This window comes from Uranotaenia lowii, unplaced genomic scaffold (assembly GCF_029784155.1).
Source record: "Uranotaenia lowii strain MFRU-FL unplaced genomic scaffold, ASM2978415v1 HiC_scaffold_157, whole genome shotgun sequence".
NCBI classification, from domain to species: domain Eukaryota; kingdom Metazoa; phylum Arthropoda; class Insecta; order Diptera; family Culicidae; genus Uranotaenia; species Uranotaenia lowii.
This window is the reverse complement of record NW_026597599.1, coordinates 22,416-40,213: the sequence shown is the minus strand read 5'-3', so window position 1 is coordinate 40,213 and position 17,798 is coordinate 22,416. Positions and strand designations below refer to the sequence as shown.

At 36.8% G+C, this 17,798-nt stretch overlaps 1 protein-coding gene across 5 annotated transcripts; it reads right to left on the bottom strand.

Annotated features, from left to right (window-relative positions):
• Positions 1–132: 132 nt before the first annotated feature.
• Positions 133–17,566, bottom strand: LOC129759450 (adenosylhomocysteinase-like 1). 5 transcript variants are annotated; one of them, XM_055756903.1, is made up of 6 exons: positions 17,363–17,566; positions 3,781–4,290; positions 3,394–3,713; positions 2,246–2,595; positions 1,613–2,184; positions 133–1,550 (listed from the first exon to the last, which is right to left on the bottom strand). In XM_055756903.1, exons 2-6 carry the CDS (start codon positions 3,788–3,790, stop codon positions 1,423–1,425), a joined length of 1,380 nt encoding a protein of 459 aa, XP_055612878.1. In that variant the 5' UTR covers positions 3,791–4,290; positions 17,363–17,566; the 3' UTR covers positions 133–1,422. The 5 variants fall into 5 exon arrangements, with proteins under 5 accessions (XP_055612878.1, XP_055612883.1, XP_055612879.1 ...); XM_055756908.1 differs by lacking the exon at positions 17,363–17,566 and adding an exon at positions 14,513–14,861; XM_055756904.1 differs by lacking the exon at positions 17,363–17,566 and adding an exon at positions 9,472–9,668.
• Positions 17,567–17,798: the final 232 nt, after the last annotated feature.

The window sequence follows — 17,798 nt, the reverse complement described above, 5'->3', positions numbered from 1 at the left end:
TTTGGTTCGAAAGAAAGTTACCTTTGCTTAACTTTGAAATTTCGGAGGATTCACAGAATTGAAATTGAAACTATAAAAATATCTAATGGATGTGATATCACACTTGGAGAAGCTAAATTAAAACGTTCCTGATTAAACTACTAAACGCGCCTCAAAAATGGTTTATTTCACAAATTGTTGCTCCAAACAAACGCGACAATGTTTTCTGGTTCATACCTTCAATTATCTTTTTGCCAATAAGCATCATTTGCGCGGCACTAAATAATTAACCTTCTTTTGGTTATAAAAATAATTTATTGTTGTTAATTGCATTGAACTTGCGTTGAATGCAAATGTTCCTTATAAACGCCATAAACGTAGTGATAGAGGCTAAGAAATACATCTCATTAATAATAGTATGAACAGAAGGTCAAGTCAAAACATATACCAACGAAATTTTACATAGCGACTGATAGGAGAACCAATTCAAACAATTTAAGAATTTTAATGTTAGTACCTATTTAGGTTTTAAGCAAAAAATGCTATAAATTTAAAAACATATTTTCTGTAAATTTTAAGCTACTCAATAAAATCAAGTCAACGTAGGTGCGTAGGTAAGGGAATAGATTGTTAAAGTGTTGGAATCATCCTTATAAGCAAATAAGTTTAAGTAACACTTAACTCTGCGTGGGGATATCTAATTTTAAACGTTTTAATTGACTTCTCATCAACTGGTAAACGAAATGAGGCGGGCAAGGGCAAATTAGATTTTTCTATCGATACCGAATGCCACCGCAATGAGTGTGAACATATAGCGCGCTTCGTTTATCATAATCCTACAATCGGACATTTTTATACTGAACTGAATTCCAACCGTTACTATCCCCTCGGAATGGAACAAACTTGAAACAATACTTTAAATGTTTTTTTTTTTTTTTTTCATAATTTGCACTTTTTAACGGTGTGTTTTAATGTGTATAATATAATATGCCTTCACAAGTTGATTTTTCTTTCTTTGCATCGTCAGTGGAAGCGGAAGAGTTTCGTTTGTTTTTGTTTTCATAGCTGGTTCCATATTTGTCCTACTCACTTGCTAATATATTATATTATCATCTACAGTCCTAACGTTTCCTACAACACTACTTGGCCTGTGTGTTTTTTTTAGATTTTTTTAAGTAGTGATGAACATTATGCTTTGTGTTTAATTTTTCTTTAGATCAGGGTCGACTTTATATCACTACTGTTACTTGTGTAGGATCATCTGAGAAACAAAATAAAATCGATCGTTTAGCAGCCTGATTCTTGGTATCCCTCAGATTTCGAGAGTTTCTCCCGACCAACTGGTAATACCAAAGGATTCCGTTTTCTTTCGTTAGCAGGTAAGTTACTTACTTTCTGCTTTTCACTGCCTCGTGATTTGCCTATTAAATATGTATAAAAGTACTAATACCTGTAGTAGTTAGGTTTGAACGGTCCCGCCTTGTTGAGTCCCATGTAACGAGCCTGCTCGTCGGTCAATTCCGTTAGGTGGGCATCCAACGTCGGTAAATGCAGACTAGCAACGTATTCGTCTGTAAGGGAGGTTGGCGGTCAAAATTCTGTATAGAGATGCGATGTTTCCATTTCATCTTACCCATCTTCTTAGGTAGAAGATACACGTCGGCCTTATATCTACCGGGCGGGGCATTGAAAAGTTCGATTAGGGCCAAAGCTTGCGTGGCCGCAGTAATTGAAGCGACGAACGAAGATACGCTTGAGCAAGATAGATTCACTAGACGACCTTCGGCCAACAGGATGATTCGCTTACCGTCGGGGCCAGGCCAAATAATGTGATCGACCTGGGAACGCATCTTTTCCCACTGCAGTTCCGAAGTCCGCAGGCTGTTGACGTCGATTTCCGTGTTCGAGTGGCCCATGTTGCACACGATGCAACCGTTCTTCATCTTGTCCATGTGTTCACGGGTCACTACATTCTTATTGCCGGTACACGTGATTACGACGTCAACTGTTCGTATCACCTCATTTAGCTTGACCACGCGGAATCCATCCATGCAGGCCTGAAGGGCACAGATCGGATCGATCTCCGTCACGTACACGATACATCCGAGCCCTTTCAGAGCTTGAGCACAACCTTTGCCAACTTCTCCGTAGCCACACAGCACAACCTGTTTGCCCCCGATCATGATATCGGTAGCTCGCTTCAAACTAAAAATGACAAAAAAAAACAAATTTAGTCAACGTCACAGAATAATAGTAAGCAACCAACCTATCAATGACCGATTCCTTACAACTGTACAAACTGTCAAATTTAGTCTTGGTGATCGCGTCCTTGACGTTCATAGCTGGCACCGTTAGTTTGCCCGTCTTAGACAGCTGATACAATCGGTGCACTCCGGTGACGCTCTCGTCTACGATGCCTTTGATCATTTTGAACATGACCGGGTACTTTTTCAGCATCAGATGCGTCGCATCGCCACCATCGTCCAGGATCATATTCGGCTGCCAGTTTTCGGCGTGGACGCACTTGTCTATGCACCACCAAAAATCCTCCTCGATTTCCCCGCGCCAGGCAAAGATCGGAACGCCACTCTCGGCCAGCGCCGCCGCTACCTCATTCTACAAAAGCAATGATGGTGAAATTATTCGGGATTATTAAAAGGTACATTTTTCAATCATTTTAACTTTCTTGTGTCAATCATTTTACTACAGATTTGCAACTAAGATATGAGTTTACGTACAGACGATTAAAGAACATTTGCTTCAAATTTAAAGAGAAGTGTTGGAATTCGTTGTCCCAAAAATTCAACAGCTTGAAACCTTCTTTTATAAGGACTTTTAGAAATGATGAGCAGCACAGAAAAACTAACCTTCAAAAACTTACAAATACCGATATTTGTTACATATGTTGATTCATTAAAAATCTTATAGTTAGTAAATTCTAAATAAGAACAGTTAATTTTATTTTACAGTGAAATCAAGTGGAAAGCTAACAGTTACGGAAAATATCTGTAGATATTTTTTTGCATGACTATCAACTGTGAAATGGTCTCATCAATATTACGTTGGATGGCACTTACTTAGGCAGGGAAAGTGTAGGCGGTTATCGTCAATTGGCAAATAAACTGAATTGCTCAATGTGCCATCATAAGTAGCTGGAGTGTTTATACACAGCTGCTTGTTCCGCTAGATAATTACCTACCCTCAATTTCTCGACAGGGGACGAATATGGTACCTTTCTAGGTCATATTTTCCTGCCGCTGTAGGATGGCCGCGTGTGCCCTCAATTGCTGCCTCCATCCTCGAAAGAAAAAGCGGAGCTTCTTCCCATGTACAACTTATCTCACAAGACAGAGTGTTGATTGAACTTGATAACAGGTGCTTGTTAAATTAAAAGTATAAGTATGACTGGCTCACCTGGGTCGAATAGATATTACAAGCAGCCCATCTCACGCTGGCTCCCAAACTGATCAGGGTCTCGATGAGTACCGCCGTTTGGGCGTTGATGTGCGTACATCCTACTATGTTGGACCCCTTCAACGGTTTATCCTCGAGGGCTTGCTTCCGGAGGGCCATAATGCCGGGCATTTCCTGTTCGGCAATTTCGATCTCATGCCGACCAAATGAGTGCTGTTTTATGTTGCGAACACAAAAATCTGAAAATCCCTTCGAATTTTGCTGTACCTTATCCCGCGGGGACAAATCGTCTTCCTCGGAACTGCTCTCCGTATATGAACCTTAAAAATTAAAAATGTCAACGTAATAATTTTTTTCCACTTCACTATGAGAACACCAATTACTTACTCATACTCATTTTGACGAACAGCTAAGGGAGACTAACTGTGACCGATGAAAGTGAGACTTCAGACCAGACTAGCTAGTTGTAGCTGCCAGGACACAAAGTTGCTTTCTTTGCCACGCTACCAGCTACACAACCAAAAAAAATCAGTGGCCCTTTAAATGAACCTAACAACAATCAGCGGGAGGAAAAGGTTTTGTCGCTGGTCGGTTGTTTCCGTTGATGTGCTTTCTGTATATAGGGCCTCGACTAACCGCTAGAAGTTAGCACACACTTTACAAATCAATTATCTAAATCACGATAACGACTCTCGGTTGCGCAAGTTCGTTTTTCACTGCCGTCGCCGCCGTCCGTCGGTTGTCGTCTTGATGATGCTGATGAAGCTGGTCGTCGTCGGCGACTAATTGTTGAATCGCCCATCAGATGCCCCGGCCGTCTTATTCTGCTGACGGATGATGGCCTCTTTCCTTATGCGATTCTCAAATTCAATCTCAAACACACGTTCTGTAAGGGACCTGTAATGAAGTGCAATTGGGAGGTTTGAGAAAGCGGGAGTTAGAAGAAGGTGACAATAAATTAACTTTTTATCTTAACTGTTGTAGACTGGTGTAAGTAGGTACGTAACGAAGCTTCCATGAAGAGTAACGTGTATGGAAAATATGTTTGCCGGTTTAATTAGCAAGCCGACAATTGTATTGTTGCTTCCACCGGTAAGCTGACTAAATAATGACAAAGATATAGCGGCTACCTCGTGTCTCGCTTGCAAAGTGCCTTTTTTAATTTACTTATGAATTTCTAATTAAACACCCCGTCTAGTCAATTGCCGTCATTCTAGGTGACACAATTTTTTTTCGGGCTAATTTTTCATATCACTGAAAACAATAGGATCGAAAATAATTTTTTTCAAACGGCAGGGAGAATTTCCAACAACACTTTTGGAAATGTAGCAAGATTGAAGATTTAAAAAAATCTCAACGAGGCTAGATGTTAAATTTTGATTTTGTAAAAAAAACATGTTATTAATTATACAAACATCCGTAAAAAATGTCATGTTGGGCGATAATGAATGAAACCGACCCCATTTTTGATCGCGTAAATCGATTTCTTTAAATAGATTGCGAAAAATACAACGAATTTCGTGAGGCAATCTCTAAGTTTCAATTTAATGTTTTTTCCCAGTATTGGAGCGTTGAACTAGATTGTGTGAAAATTTCATGTAAAAATATCAACCAAGACATTAATGAAAGCTTGTTTAAGTTGCAAAAGACTGCACAGCTTGACGCTATTCCATTCTTTTTTTTTAACGCTCCAACTACAAATTTAAAGATTTTATTCATTTTAAAGAAAATTCTTTCGCCACTTGTTTACAATATTAAAAAAACGAGAACTTGATTAACCGATTATATCACATATTAAAGGTGAATAAAATTTCTATCGATCATCTGAACTTCACTTTTGCGTATACAACTCTATAGGTATTTATATTAGTGAATTGATGATCGAAAAAATGATAAAAAATCATTTTTTTATTAAAAAAAATGCTTCTACGAAAGTTTTAGACTCAATGGTAACATTTTGAAAGAATTATTTTCAATATATCAAAATCGATTGGAAATTGTAGTATTTATGGTTACCTTTCTAAAACAGTAATGTTTGCATTTTTGAATTATTTAACGAACCGCAGTGTACTAACCTTAGTATAGGAAGAATCACAAATGATAAATCTAACTCGCTAAACTCCAAGCTAAAATCGATTATTAGCTTACCAGATGGTCACATACCAAATTTTAACAAGATCAGACCATGGGGAGGGTTACGCGAATCTCAAGCGTTAACGGTATTTTTGGGAGAGAGCAAAAAATACTGGTTTTTTATTCATAACTTTTTTCTTCACCGGCCGATCGCTTTCCTTGAATAATTTTCTAAAAGCCTAAATTGAGACAAATATTCTGCCGTTCCAAGCAAAACTGTTCCATGTGACTATTGGGTCATAGTGTAAACTTTCGAATAAAAACACAAACAAGTAATGTACACCGGGGTAAGTGGGGACGGTGGCTATTAAAACAATACTGTCAATTATTTTTTCAAACTTTTAATGCAGAATGTTAAATTTACTTGTAATCTATCCAATAACTGTGAAAGAGATACGGTTCCGACAATAACGGATGTTTACGGTGACTTTTCGTTAATTTTCTAATTTTAACTACGATGTGGACTGCCGCTATTCGCAAGACTGTCCCATATGCATTTTCGTCATTTTTCAGTTTATCTCAAAAATCGTTCAAATACAGTTAGTTCTTCAATTTAGATTGAAAACTTTCAAAACTTTGTTCTCAGCATATATGAAAAAATACCAAGTCATGTCTGTCTCATATGAAATATACCCTCAAAGCTGTCCCATATGTCTATTTATACAGAATGCTTCAAAATTGCTCCTCTAATTTACGTTAATTTTACAAATATTCATACAATGTGTGCGACAAAATAAGCATTCATTGAAATTGCGAAAGTTAGACTAGAAAAACCAGTACAGTAAAGTTAAAAATAACAATCTCCATAATTTTTACAAGCTAAGTTTAGCCTAATGGGTACATTCCATCAAACTGTTTTTTTTAGCCATATTTTTTAGGTTTTTGTCATGCTGTTACTTGCTGCTTGGCTTTCATAAAATCTATGAACAAAAATACGCGTACCTGGTAGCACACGCTTAAGACATATTGAATTGATTTTTCTCATCAAATATTTGCAGCCAAGATACTTTGCTGTTTCTGATTCAGCATTAATTTAATTTGAAGGTACTCTTAGTCTTTTTAAAAAAAGAAAATCGACCGAAAAACTTCCCAAAATATGATGGTACAGGTTCTTTTATTCATGGAACGTTGTTATTCATTTTATTTTAGACCCACTAAATTCTTACGATAAATTTTCTTTATCTTTGACTATCTAAACATGTCATAAACATCATTTCAAACTTATTTTTATCAGTAAACAACCAGTAAAGTGAATAATACAGCGCAGATAGAGAGAATCAAATGATCAACTGACAAAAGAAAAGCCAAATATGGGACAGCTTTGCGAGTATATTTAATCCGTATGCGAAAATATACTCGCAAGGCTGTCCCATCATTATTTTCTCCTCCGCATCAACAACTTCCAAATCAAAAACACATTGGACGAAATTCTACAACAATTATCTTAATATCTGTGAAGAAAGAAGAAGAAAAGGTTAAGTTTCAACCGAGAAATCCACGAAAGTTTATAAAAATCTTTAAAGCCGTTTTTCTCGGTTCGTTGTTTTTGCATATGGGACAGACTTGCCGGCAGCAGCAGTGGAGTTGATGTGCATCTTTTTCAATCGCAAATTTCTCGTAAACTAGCTGGCTCTTGACGAAAAACTCTACATTGAAACAATCCTTACATTAGAAACAACCAGTTAGGAAAAGAAACGGCGATTAAAAATATAGAAAAAAGAGTTTATTTAAAAAAATCTAAAATGTTGTCTCCAAACCCTACCTGGGGTAAGTGGGGACGGCATTATACATACTTGATGTTTAGATATTTTTTTCGTTTCTCCTTCATTCAATACATTTTAGCTTTATTAAGCATTCGGATCATGAAAAGTTGGGAAAAGTACTTGTATTTTCGGGAATAAGCATATATTTTCGATAACATCGGATCTCGTGTATTGCAACATAAAATACACACAATTATCACTACCATGAACTTTTTTTCAAAATTTTGGACGGTTCAAGCAATAAATTAACGTATTCAACCAAGAAAACACAAATTTGTTGAAAATTTCCTGAGAAATCAAAGGGAAAATCTACCGTCCCCACTTATCCCATAAAGCGGGGTAAGTGAAGACACCAGCAGTCCATAACAATTCACTTGATAACTTTTTTCGCTTTTCGTCTATCAAGTTCATCTCTTCAGTATTTGTAAACAACATGTTCTGTATCACATTGAATGCGATTTTATCAAAATTGATTCACTGCTGATTTTTAAATGATTTTTTAAAGTTGAACTATACGAAAAACCGTCCCCGGTGTACCTTATACATTGTTCTGAACTTATATGAAATTTCCATCAAGGTGGTTGTCTTTATGTTGATATTTCTACGCAAGAATGTCACACAAGAGAAAGTTCTTTGAAAAATGCAAATTTTATCAAGAAATTCTCTTAAGTTGTGTTTAAACTGTTGAGTATAACGTTGTTCACCGAAAAGAACGCTAAATTATAGGGTGGAGGGGTAGAACGAGGAGCATTCAGTGATTTATTCAGAGAAATTTTCCCCAACACTTTTCAGGATCGATACTCAACTATACATTTTTATAAACAAAGAGGAACGTATTTCTCAAATTAAGGTTTAACTTGATTTTTTGGGATAAATAGAAACCTAAACGAGCTTTTAAAATGATAGAAAAAGTGTATCCGTGTGACTAAATAGCATCGGTATGCGTTCTGATTCTACGCAAAAGTGTCACATGCAGCATTTTTGGCTCTAATTTTCCGTTTGCTTTTAACCCTTCGTTTCATGATTTTTTATTTTTCCTAAAAAATCATTTTAAACAGTTGAAAATGATGAGTACATCGAGAAAAAAAATTAAAATAAAATACGATTTTTCCATTTTTCCATACATTAATTGTTGTAAATTTGTTACTTTATGAAACGAAGGGTTAATAGATTTATTTTTTTTTTTGGCAGAAAACATTGTAAAATGATTAACTTGAACTGTTCACTTCGAAAAAACTGTCGGTGAATTTTGAGTTTGAAAAAAGAATTGGAAATTTAGCAAAAATTTCCATCACGTTTTACTCGTTTGCGCGTTTTTTTTCACATGGGACAATTTTGCTTGGAACTGCAAAAGTTATAACGATTCAAAGATTCTATATTGGTCACAAATTGTCGTATAGAAAGCAATGCCATCATAGCGTGTTCGACGACAATTTGTGGCCAAAATCAGCTCGGGAAAACTTTGTAGAACTGTGTAATGTTTAGGGCCATATCGATGAACGTTGTATTCTTCTAGTAAGAAAATTTCTCAAAGAAGGTTGAAAGTTGATCATGGATAATTCCCACTGCAAGTGTAAGCATTTAATTTTGAGAAAAAAAAATCTTCAAACATTCTTAGATTTTAGTATAGAAAACTTATCTAAGATGGTTGGTAGAAAATGTTTGAATCAAAGAGCAATCGATAGCTTCCAAACAAAGAAGAACCGTTCTCATTGAGCTAGTGAGGCAGATGTCGAAATCAATTGACCGATTGCTCACAAAAAGTACATAAATATGCCACCAATCACAATGCGCTCATTCACTAGTTATTGATGTAGGTTGAGGTCATCAGACGAAGAGGTACTTTGATTGAGCTCGATTAGGAGGAGATGAGTATTTTTTTTTGCAATGTTTCTTCGCCTCCAACAAAACACAACACGTGATAATATGTCGCTATCTACTTAGTTGAAAATGTTGCTGATGTAGATATTAACTTTCGGAATACACCTGTAGCTTAACATGTAAATCCTGAACAAATTCTTACACGATCAACTGACAACGGCTGGTATCAATTAGCAGCAGTGTGGTACGAAAAGGTAGGTTTAAATTGTGCTTGGAAACCGGCACGTGTGCTCAAAACATGTTCCACTATCAACTATTCCTCCCACGCACACAAACACACCGCACGAGGTTCTGCACTCACCCGTCTCGGTTGAGCCTTTCGCCAACACTGGAAGGAACGATAACGCTGAAAATGAAAACTCCCAGCTGCAGAGAAAAAACCCGGCCCACGAAAGGCACCTCGACTCGACAGGCTGGAGTCAGGCAGACAAGTGGAAAAATTATTACAATGACTGATATTGCCACGGCCGCAGTACAACAGTCTCGTTCATGTTCTCCAACGACTGTGAATAACAACAGCGACCGAGAACGCGATAACTATAACGATGACACTTGCATCGTCAACTGATTATGGGTATATAGCAGCAGCAGATAGACTCGCCCTGTGGACGATTGCAAAATACGATACTACTACCTTCTATACTAAACCTATCAACTACCTATTCCTCAACTTGGCCGAGCACATCGTGGCATAGTTTTAGATCCAAGATAGGCATAACAACTCTGAGACAGTTGTTCCTTCTAGCGTCGAGCTGAGTTACATTTTTTTTGTCGACCACCACTCAACAACATGGGTAGATCAATCAAAATGTTTCCTTTCAAGTCCAATAACAAGAAATATATTTATTGATATGCATAATTGGAAACATTGGAACATTCAGCGTTCATCCAATATTACTACGGGAGGAGCTGGACGAGCCATCAAAATATAATAAATAAATCAATTCGATACTACAGATAGCAGCAGCAATCAAAACTTTAATCATTCGATTTTTATCGCGGTGAGCATCGTAAAGTAAAGTTGAAGCCTCGGATTTTTATCCGTTCTAAGCAGTTATGTATCATTTTGAATGGAAGTTTGCACAGTTTTATATGATGATTCATACAATGATAAATAATGAACGTATACAAACTTAATGAGCTGGCGTTCAAAATTTTTGCTTTTTTCTCTATTTAAGAATGATTATTGAATATCGATTTTCCGATTGAAATTTCAAGGCCTTTTCTTCTAAAAAGATTTATCTCAAACCTATTTGAAAAAAGATGATGAAAAAGGCATGCTAAAGATAAGTTCACATTAGGCAACTTGAACTGCGATTTTTGTGTGAGACGAACCTTGATGTCTGTTGTTGTTGGAAGCCTACGACAGTGTCAGTGTCTCCCGAATAAAATGGGAGACATTGGATTTTTTTTTAAACATTGGAAACGTCTGGAAACAAACTGTCTCCTAGTGTGGACTAGCCTCAAGGGCATTCTAAAATTGTTTGAACTCAACTTCGATGACAGTTTCCCATAGGAAATGAGACCTTAGTTTAGGTCCGAAAACTCCACCCCCAGTACTGTTTCAGATAGATTCCATTCTGCTGTTGCTGAATTTGTTGCCCAGTTTATCATTTGTTGGGAATTGAAAAATGATCTCATTGTATCGTTGTAACTTGCCCATAATTGAGCGGATGTTTTTGATATCAACAGCACGAAAGTTTGGGGAACTGAACTTATTCTTAAGCGTCTGTGAAATTATAACTTCAACTCAAACGTCAAATCCGTATTGCTGTACGGGTGTGAAACTTGGTGCACATATGCGGTGACGACGCGAAAACTGCAAGTTTTTGTGAATCGCTGCCTGCGGAACATCATCCGCGCTTGGTGGCCTGGCAACTGGATCTCAAACGTTGAACTTCATTCGGGAACGTAAGTGGAGATGGATTGGGCACACGCTGCGAAGAGATGAAAACGAGATTTGCAGAGAGGCGCTTGACTGGAATCCAGATGGGCATCGAAGAAGAGGCAGGCCCAAAAGCTCGTGGCGGCGAAGTCTAGCCGCTGAAATCCGCACAGTTGACGAGAACCTTGGCTGGCAGCAAGTGAAGACGCTGGCTCCGGATCGCCAGCAGTGGAGATCTTTTATCTCAGCCCTATGCGCCGGTTAATCGGCGCTGGACCCTTAGGTAGGTTAGGTAGTTAGGTGAAATTATAAGTTTGAACTTTAGAAATATGCGGAAATTCGTCTTGATAGATACTATAGAAAAGGAGTATCACAACAAATAACTTGATAAGATTTCGGGCTTTTATAATTTAAAAGTTTTAAATTAAAACTGATGAATTCAGCTATAAAACAAGAAGAAGATATGATGACCTCATCGAAAATCTCCCAAATGGTTGTTTCCGAGTCTATATGGAACAGAAAGACAGAAATCCATTTAGGGGGCATCCATAAATTACGTAACGCTCCTAGGGGGGGGAGGGAGTAAGCTCTAGCGTTACGAATTGTGACATAGGGGAGGGGGGAGGTATGCTGATCGTTACGTAACGATTTTTTCCTTAAAGAATTCAGTTCAATCGCAGATATTTTGATGACATTCAATTTTTGCAGAATGACAATCAAACTAAAATCCGCTTAAAATTTGTAAGCTTCAACATGATTAAAACTGGTTTATTACCTTTCCTCTTTCAAGATTCTGAGATAGACTGTATTGAATATCTGTGAAATAACCGTTGGAAAACCGAATATTTTGTACATTTACCCCTAAGAGCTCAATTCAACCTTAAGACGGAAATTTCACTATTTTTTTCTCAATTGATTTAAAAAAGCAATTTTGATTCTTTCATCAAACAATCCTAAGTGGTATATATTTTGCATGTTCCTTGAACAAAATAAAGTAAACAAGGTACATAGATCATCAGTTAACAAGCACAGAGCAGCTCGTAATGAGGCAATCAATTTATTATACAGTTATCATAAATGAAAACTAAGGAGCGATTTGGATAGATATCAATTCCGTTTAAAAGACCGTTGAAAAATTTTGTTAAATTTTTATTTTACCTTCGAAAATCAGTATTCAAAAACATGATAAGATGGGGGGGGGGGGGGTAATTATCAGCGTTACGTAATTTTCAGAGGGGGGTACGCCGAAGCGTTACAATTTGTGACATATGGGGGGAGAGGGTCACAAATGTGGATTTTTTGCGTTACGTAATTTATGGATGCCGCCTTATATATATGGGTTATTTCATACCAAGTGACCATGAAAATGCATTGACCCTCTCCGATTTGGCCCTAAATCAGTAGGATGACTTATTGTAAAGTAAATAAATAAAATCAAAAGTTTTGGGTGAATCGTACCCTTCCCCCCTCCGAATGAGAGCCACCCTATCTTAATAATTTTGCCAATTTTCTTTTGAAAATATCTCAGAAACCGTAATAGCTACAGATGAGGTGAGACCCTTGTTCTAGAGATTAAAAATAAAAAATGAAATTATTGAAAATAACATTATTCAAGAACACAGACAATGTTGGTTTGAAATCCTCCTCTGTGCAATGAATACTTATTTAGCTCTAATCCGCTCTTGAGTGTCAATATGGCACTACTGGAAGATGGCGGCTTGTTACTTTATTTGGGTGCATCCAAATAAAACAATTTCTTCGGGGACCCTCAATGAATTCTTGGAATCTTTAATTTTGCATCATTACTTTTTTTATGGACGCACCCTGAAAGCCCAGAAAAAAACTCCCTAATCAAACCTTGAGTGTCAATTTAACACTACTCGCTTAAAACGGCTATATCTCTCTTGTTTCTCAACCGGTTTTTACAAAATTTATAGTTTTGGAAATCCCGTAATGCAATTCAATTTTTTCTCAGAAAATATTCAGATACAACACTTTAGTTTTCCGTTATTCAAAGTCTAAGAAAAAAATGCGAATAAACATGCTTCGGAAAAAAACTGCAGTCAATTCAATCCTCCTTTCAAAAATTATTTGGTGTGACTTGAACAATTTTGACACTTCATTGATTGAAAGTACGGTTTTTATACCACTTTTTCACATTTTTTGTAGTAATGATCTTGAAAATTAAAAAAAAAATATCCTTATGTGCAACGTACAGCTTCTAACTTCAGCTTTATTGGACACTAAGTGAAATTATTTTGACCTACAGTCTTTTTTCCGGAGCATGTTTTTTTCGGATTTTTTTCTTGGACTGGAAACTGAAGTGTTGTAGGTGAGTAATGTTTGAAAAACATATTTGAGTTACGAGGTTTCCAAAACTATAAATTATGTAAAAATCGGTTGGGAAACAAGAGAGACAGTCAGTAGCGTCAAATTGGCACACCAGAGATTGTGACGGGTAAAAATTTCAGGGACGGATGAGGGTTAATGTTTTGTCTCTATGCCGATATATAGTTTTTTTATTTTAGGTTTGCTATTTAACACATTATAAATAAATCTAAGCCCGGAAACACTAACATTCGACATACTTTATATAAGAGACCACTGGACCAAATTCTATAAACTTGGAATCTCAATGCTATGTTCGATTTAGTAGAATATGGCTTCATTATAAAACTCGTATCATTCGAGTTATACATCTAAGTGTAGCACACTAGCGGCAAGCGAAAAAATGGGATATTTCGTATTTGGTCCGCAATGTGTTGAGGCATTTTACTTATAGAGTTTCTATTTGCCGAATGTATCACTTTTAAATCAATGTTAGTAGAAGGGCAGTCGGAATAGTCGCAGTAACTCAATTGTTAGCACTTTCAGGAAAGGAAAGGAGAATACTTAGAGATCATTTTTTTAAATCATAGGTCTGTAGGTCTCTAGGTTGATAACTCATAAATTGCACAATTAAATATCCAGCTAAATGTGTTAAACGAAGATCAAACTTCGATTCATAGCAGCAACAGATTGAAAAAAGCTTTTGCTCATTGAAGTTGGTCATTTTTGCTCTGTTTCACTGGATTTGAAACATTTTTTTGACACTTTACTTCATCTTATAGGGGAAGAGAACCACTTTAGTGCGCATAGGCCCACACTCGATTTGCGAACATCGCACGTGTGTTATGCAACAGCTATCCGTATCGGATTCCGGTTTCTAGTCATACTCTACAGAACCAATCGACAACACGAACCAATCATTCCGAACCGTTTCTCACTGTCAAAACCAATAACCAAAATGGCAAGGATCGGTTTTCCTTAACCCTCAACAATGTTCTTGGGAACTTCAAATTCGATTACACATGCCGACGTATACAGGTTTGATTGAAACAACTTCAACAACATATTAATGTGCGATATCTTGGGTGATGCTCGTCACGCAACTAATTTTCCAATGATAGAAACCTACCACAAACAGCAGCAGCACCAGTTTGACCCACTTTTGGTTCGCGAGAACTTGTTTGTTCGGTTCCGGTATAGCTCGAAATGCACTTACTCCCAGCCCAATCCATGCTGCGTTACCGAGCAAATCGCAGCATATATGCATGCAATGCATATGTTGCACTTTTTCGCTCCAATTTTCTCTCTTTTTCCTGCTGGTTCTCGCGAGTTTATATGCAATTTTCGGTTCCGTCACACCGTCACATTTCCAAAACATTCGAACATAATTCGAATATTGGGTTTTGTTTATTTGTTCTGATATTTAAAACCATCCACCATGATCTTTTTCTAGACAGTGCACACGCCAGACCTTGATGAGCATACAACAAACCTATAAATCGACATCATTTGTGGAAACTAAAAGTTACAAGCTCTTTTTCAATGAATATTTAATAACTGTTGGACCTACAGATTTAAATAATGATGCGTGACGATATCAAATAATAAAAAATAACACTATCAAATGGCTTCTACCACCAGTATGGATTATTACAGCACCAGTCTGCTCCAACTAGCGTTTTATTTTGGCAAAACAAAACTGGATCGATTCTGCCGTCTACGGAATGTTTTATTTTGTTATGTCGTTCTGTTCGTGCTGCTATGTCCTCTGTTCTTTCTTGTTGGCTGGACTTTTGCTGACGGTTTGAAATCATTCGAGCAGCCATGACATGGCAAGGTGAAGCCGAATGTCAAGGCTAGTCATGTTGGGATGGTTTTGGCCACGCGACACATCAGCTAGGATTATTCGGGGTAGTTTTGCTTCATTTCCGATTTGTGATCATCAAAAAACAATCAATTTGGGGTTCAACGTTTGAAAATAATATTTTTTCACTAGGTACATATATCTATAGTATCACTATAGTGTCATATGTTGAGGCCCATGGTTGTTAATTATTTCTAATGAAAAAAAAACCTAAATTTAGATGGACATAAATATGTTAATTTAAAATACCTCAGAAAACGTCCGTAGTAAATAAGTAAAAAAAGATCAAACATCTCAGTGTACAACATTAAGGTGGCAGCCAAATGGGTCATGTCGAATTTCGAAAACCGACCATATAAATACATTTTGTAAATTGCATAAAACGTGAAATCTGGTTTTATATCGAAAAAAAATTGGTCAAAATGAAATTTCTCTGACTTAGTCGGTTTGCCGAAAAACTGCCAAGTTCCAGAAATTCAATTTTTGGCCAAAAATTATTTCGAGTTACCACCAGATCTCACGTTTTATGCATTTGTAAGTCATTTTGCACCAAAATTAAAATTTCAATTTACCGATTTGGTGCGGCCTTTGGTGATTTTTGAAGTTTCAACGTCGATTTTTGACAAAAAAAAAATGTTTCGAGATAACACCATATTTCAACGTTTTATGCAATTTTATCATTTTGCACCCAAGTTAAAAAGGGCCGTTCAGATACCACGTGAACAGGAAAATTAGATTTTTTAGCTAAATTGGATTTGAGAGATCATTCAATGCATTAATGACGCTAAAGAAAATAATCAAAATTCATCTCGAGGTTGATTCATAAGACATAATTGATCTCAAGATACGTGGGAACTCAGTTATGTTAGCGATTGCTATCGTTCTTGTATACTTAGCCAGAGGCCTATCTAGGATGCCACATCTTCCCTTTTTCAAGGTTTTTAGTTTTATTGTTATTAATATCTCATTATTTTTATTATTATCAAATCATTTCCTATGCTATGGACTGAACCCGGCTTTTGTATATTTCTGATGGCCATAGGCTAAAACCCGGTAAACTATCAGATGCCATGTGCTGAAATATGTCTATTGTTTATTTCTGATGACCATGGGCTTAGCTATATATTTATTTCATTCGATTGTCGATATGTCGATTCTCGAATTTTCAAATTATGAACCACATACTTATTGCCCTTCTGAACTACCGAATCCTCTAATTCCTCTAACTATAAAACACATACTTAAAGCCCTTCTGTTAGGGGAATGTTAGCGTTACTATCGCTTATGTTAAGAGCATTGTCTGTTATACTCTTACACTCAGCCAGAGACATATCTAGGAAGCCACAATCAGCAATAGTGGAACAAACTTATACCGTATTTGTTTTCTCCCCTCGTTAGTGTTCCACCGTACCCGATAAAAACAAACACAAATCGTCGCCATTGTATTGCTACCTCACTCACTCACACGCTCTCTCGTAACACTGACAAAATTTTCGGGGCAACACCGCCCGATGGCAGTGCAACACCAGGTCAAAACCAGAGCAACACTGTCCGAATAACCAATCAGTTTGACAGCACCTAGTGGTGCACCAGTGCAACACTCGGCATAAACAAATACGGTATGACTCGACGGAACAAATACGTTCAAAAACTTAAGGTAAAAACTTTTCAGTTTTATCGTATCAGTTTTTGAGAGAACGTCCCGGTTTTACAATTATTTCTCTAAAATCATAAAGGGTCTTTAATAAATAAAAAAATATATATATCATGCTGCTTAATTAAGAAATATGTAGATAAGTGCGTTTTTCATGTCACTCGCTTAATCTGGTATGTATCATCTAATAAAGACTACCATTACTCAATAAAATTTCAATAACCTTTCAAATTAATCAATTAACATAAATCAAGTGGATACTACCTCCAATAGATCTCAAATTTTTAAACCGCGTTTGTTTTGCTGAAACATCACAGCATTAAAATATCTTTGTAATGGATGATGATAAGTCTGTACCGGACGTTATCTGTGCTTATCATAAAAAAAACAAAAAAAAATCGACCTGCTGATTGATGATGATGGCCGTCCAAGTTACTCAGCGAGTGAAAACGGGGACTTACCTTGCAGCGAGTATTGTTTAAATCCGTTTTTCCGCAACTACACCCCAGGAATCGGTACTATTTGATTATGTAAACGTTTACCTAGGGATAATGCACACTGCCACACGCCCGGAAATGGAAACAACGACGGAAATCTCTTAAAATATTAGAAAACTCCGACCCGCACCAGAAGTGGAAAATCCGATTACACGACAAGAGTAATTTTCTTTTTTCGTTGTTTGATTTTGAAAACGTCTGATGACCGAGCTGCCAAATAAATAACGGAGATTTACACGGATAGTAAAATAGAAGAGAAAGATAGAGATATTTATATAGCTTAAAAAATGCAGTAAAATTCTTTTGATGATATTTAGTTGGGTAGTTAAACAAGCCTTGTAGATGCAAGAAACTTTTTGAGTTTTCAGGATGATAACTTTTTTCAAAGGTACAGATTTTT

Coding starts and splice junctions, on each gene's coding strand:
- LOC129759450 (XM_055756903.1), bottom strand. Junction 2,185..2,245: donor AAGGAATCGGTCATTGATAG/GTTGGTTGCTTA, acceptor TGTCATTTTTAG/TTTGAAGCGAGCTACCGATA. Junction 1,551..1,612: donor TCTTCTACCTAAGAAGATGG/GTAAGATGAAAT, acceptor CCTCCCTTACAG/ACGAATACGTTGCTAGTCTG.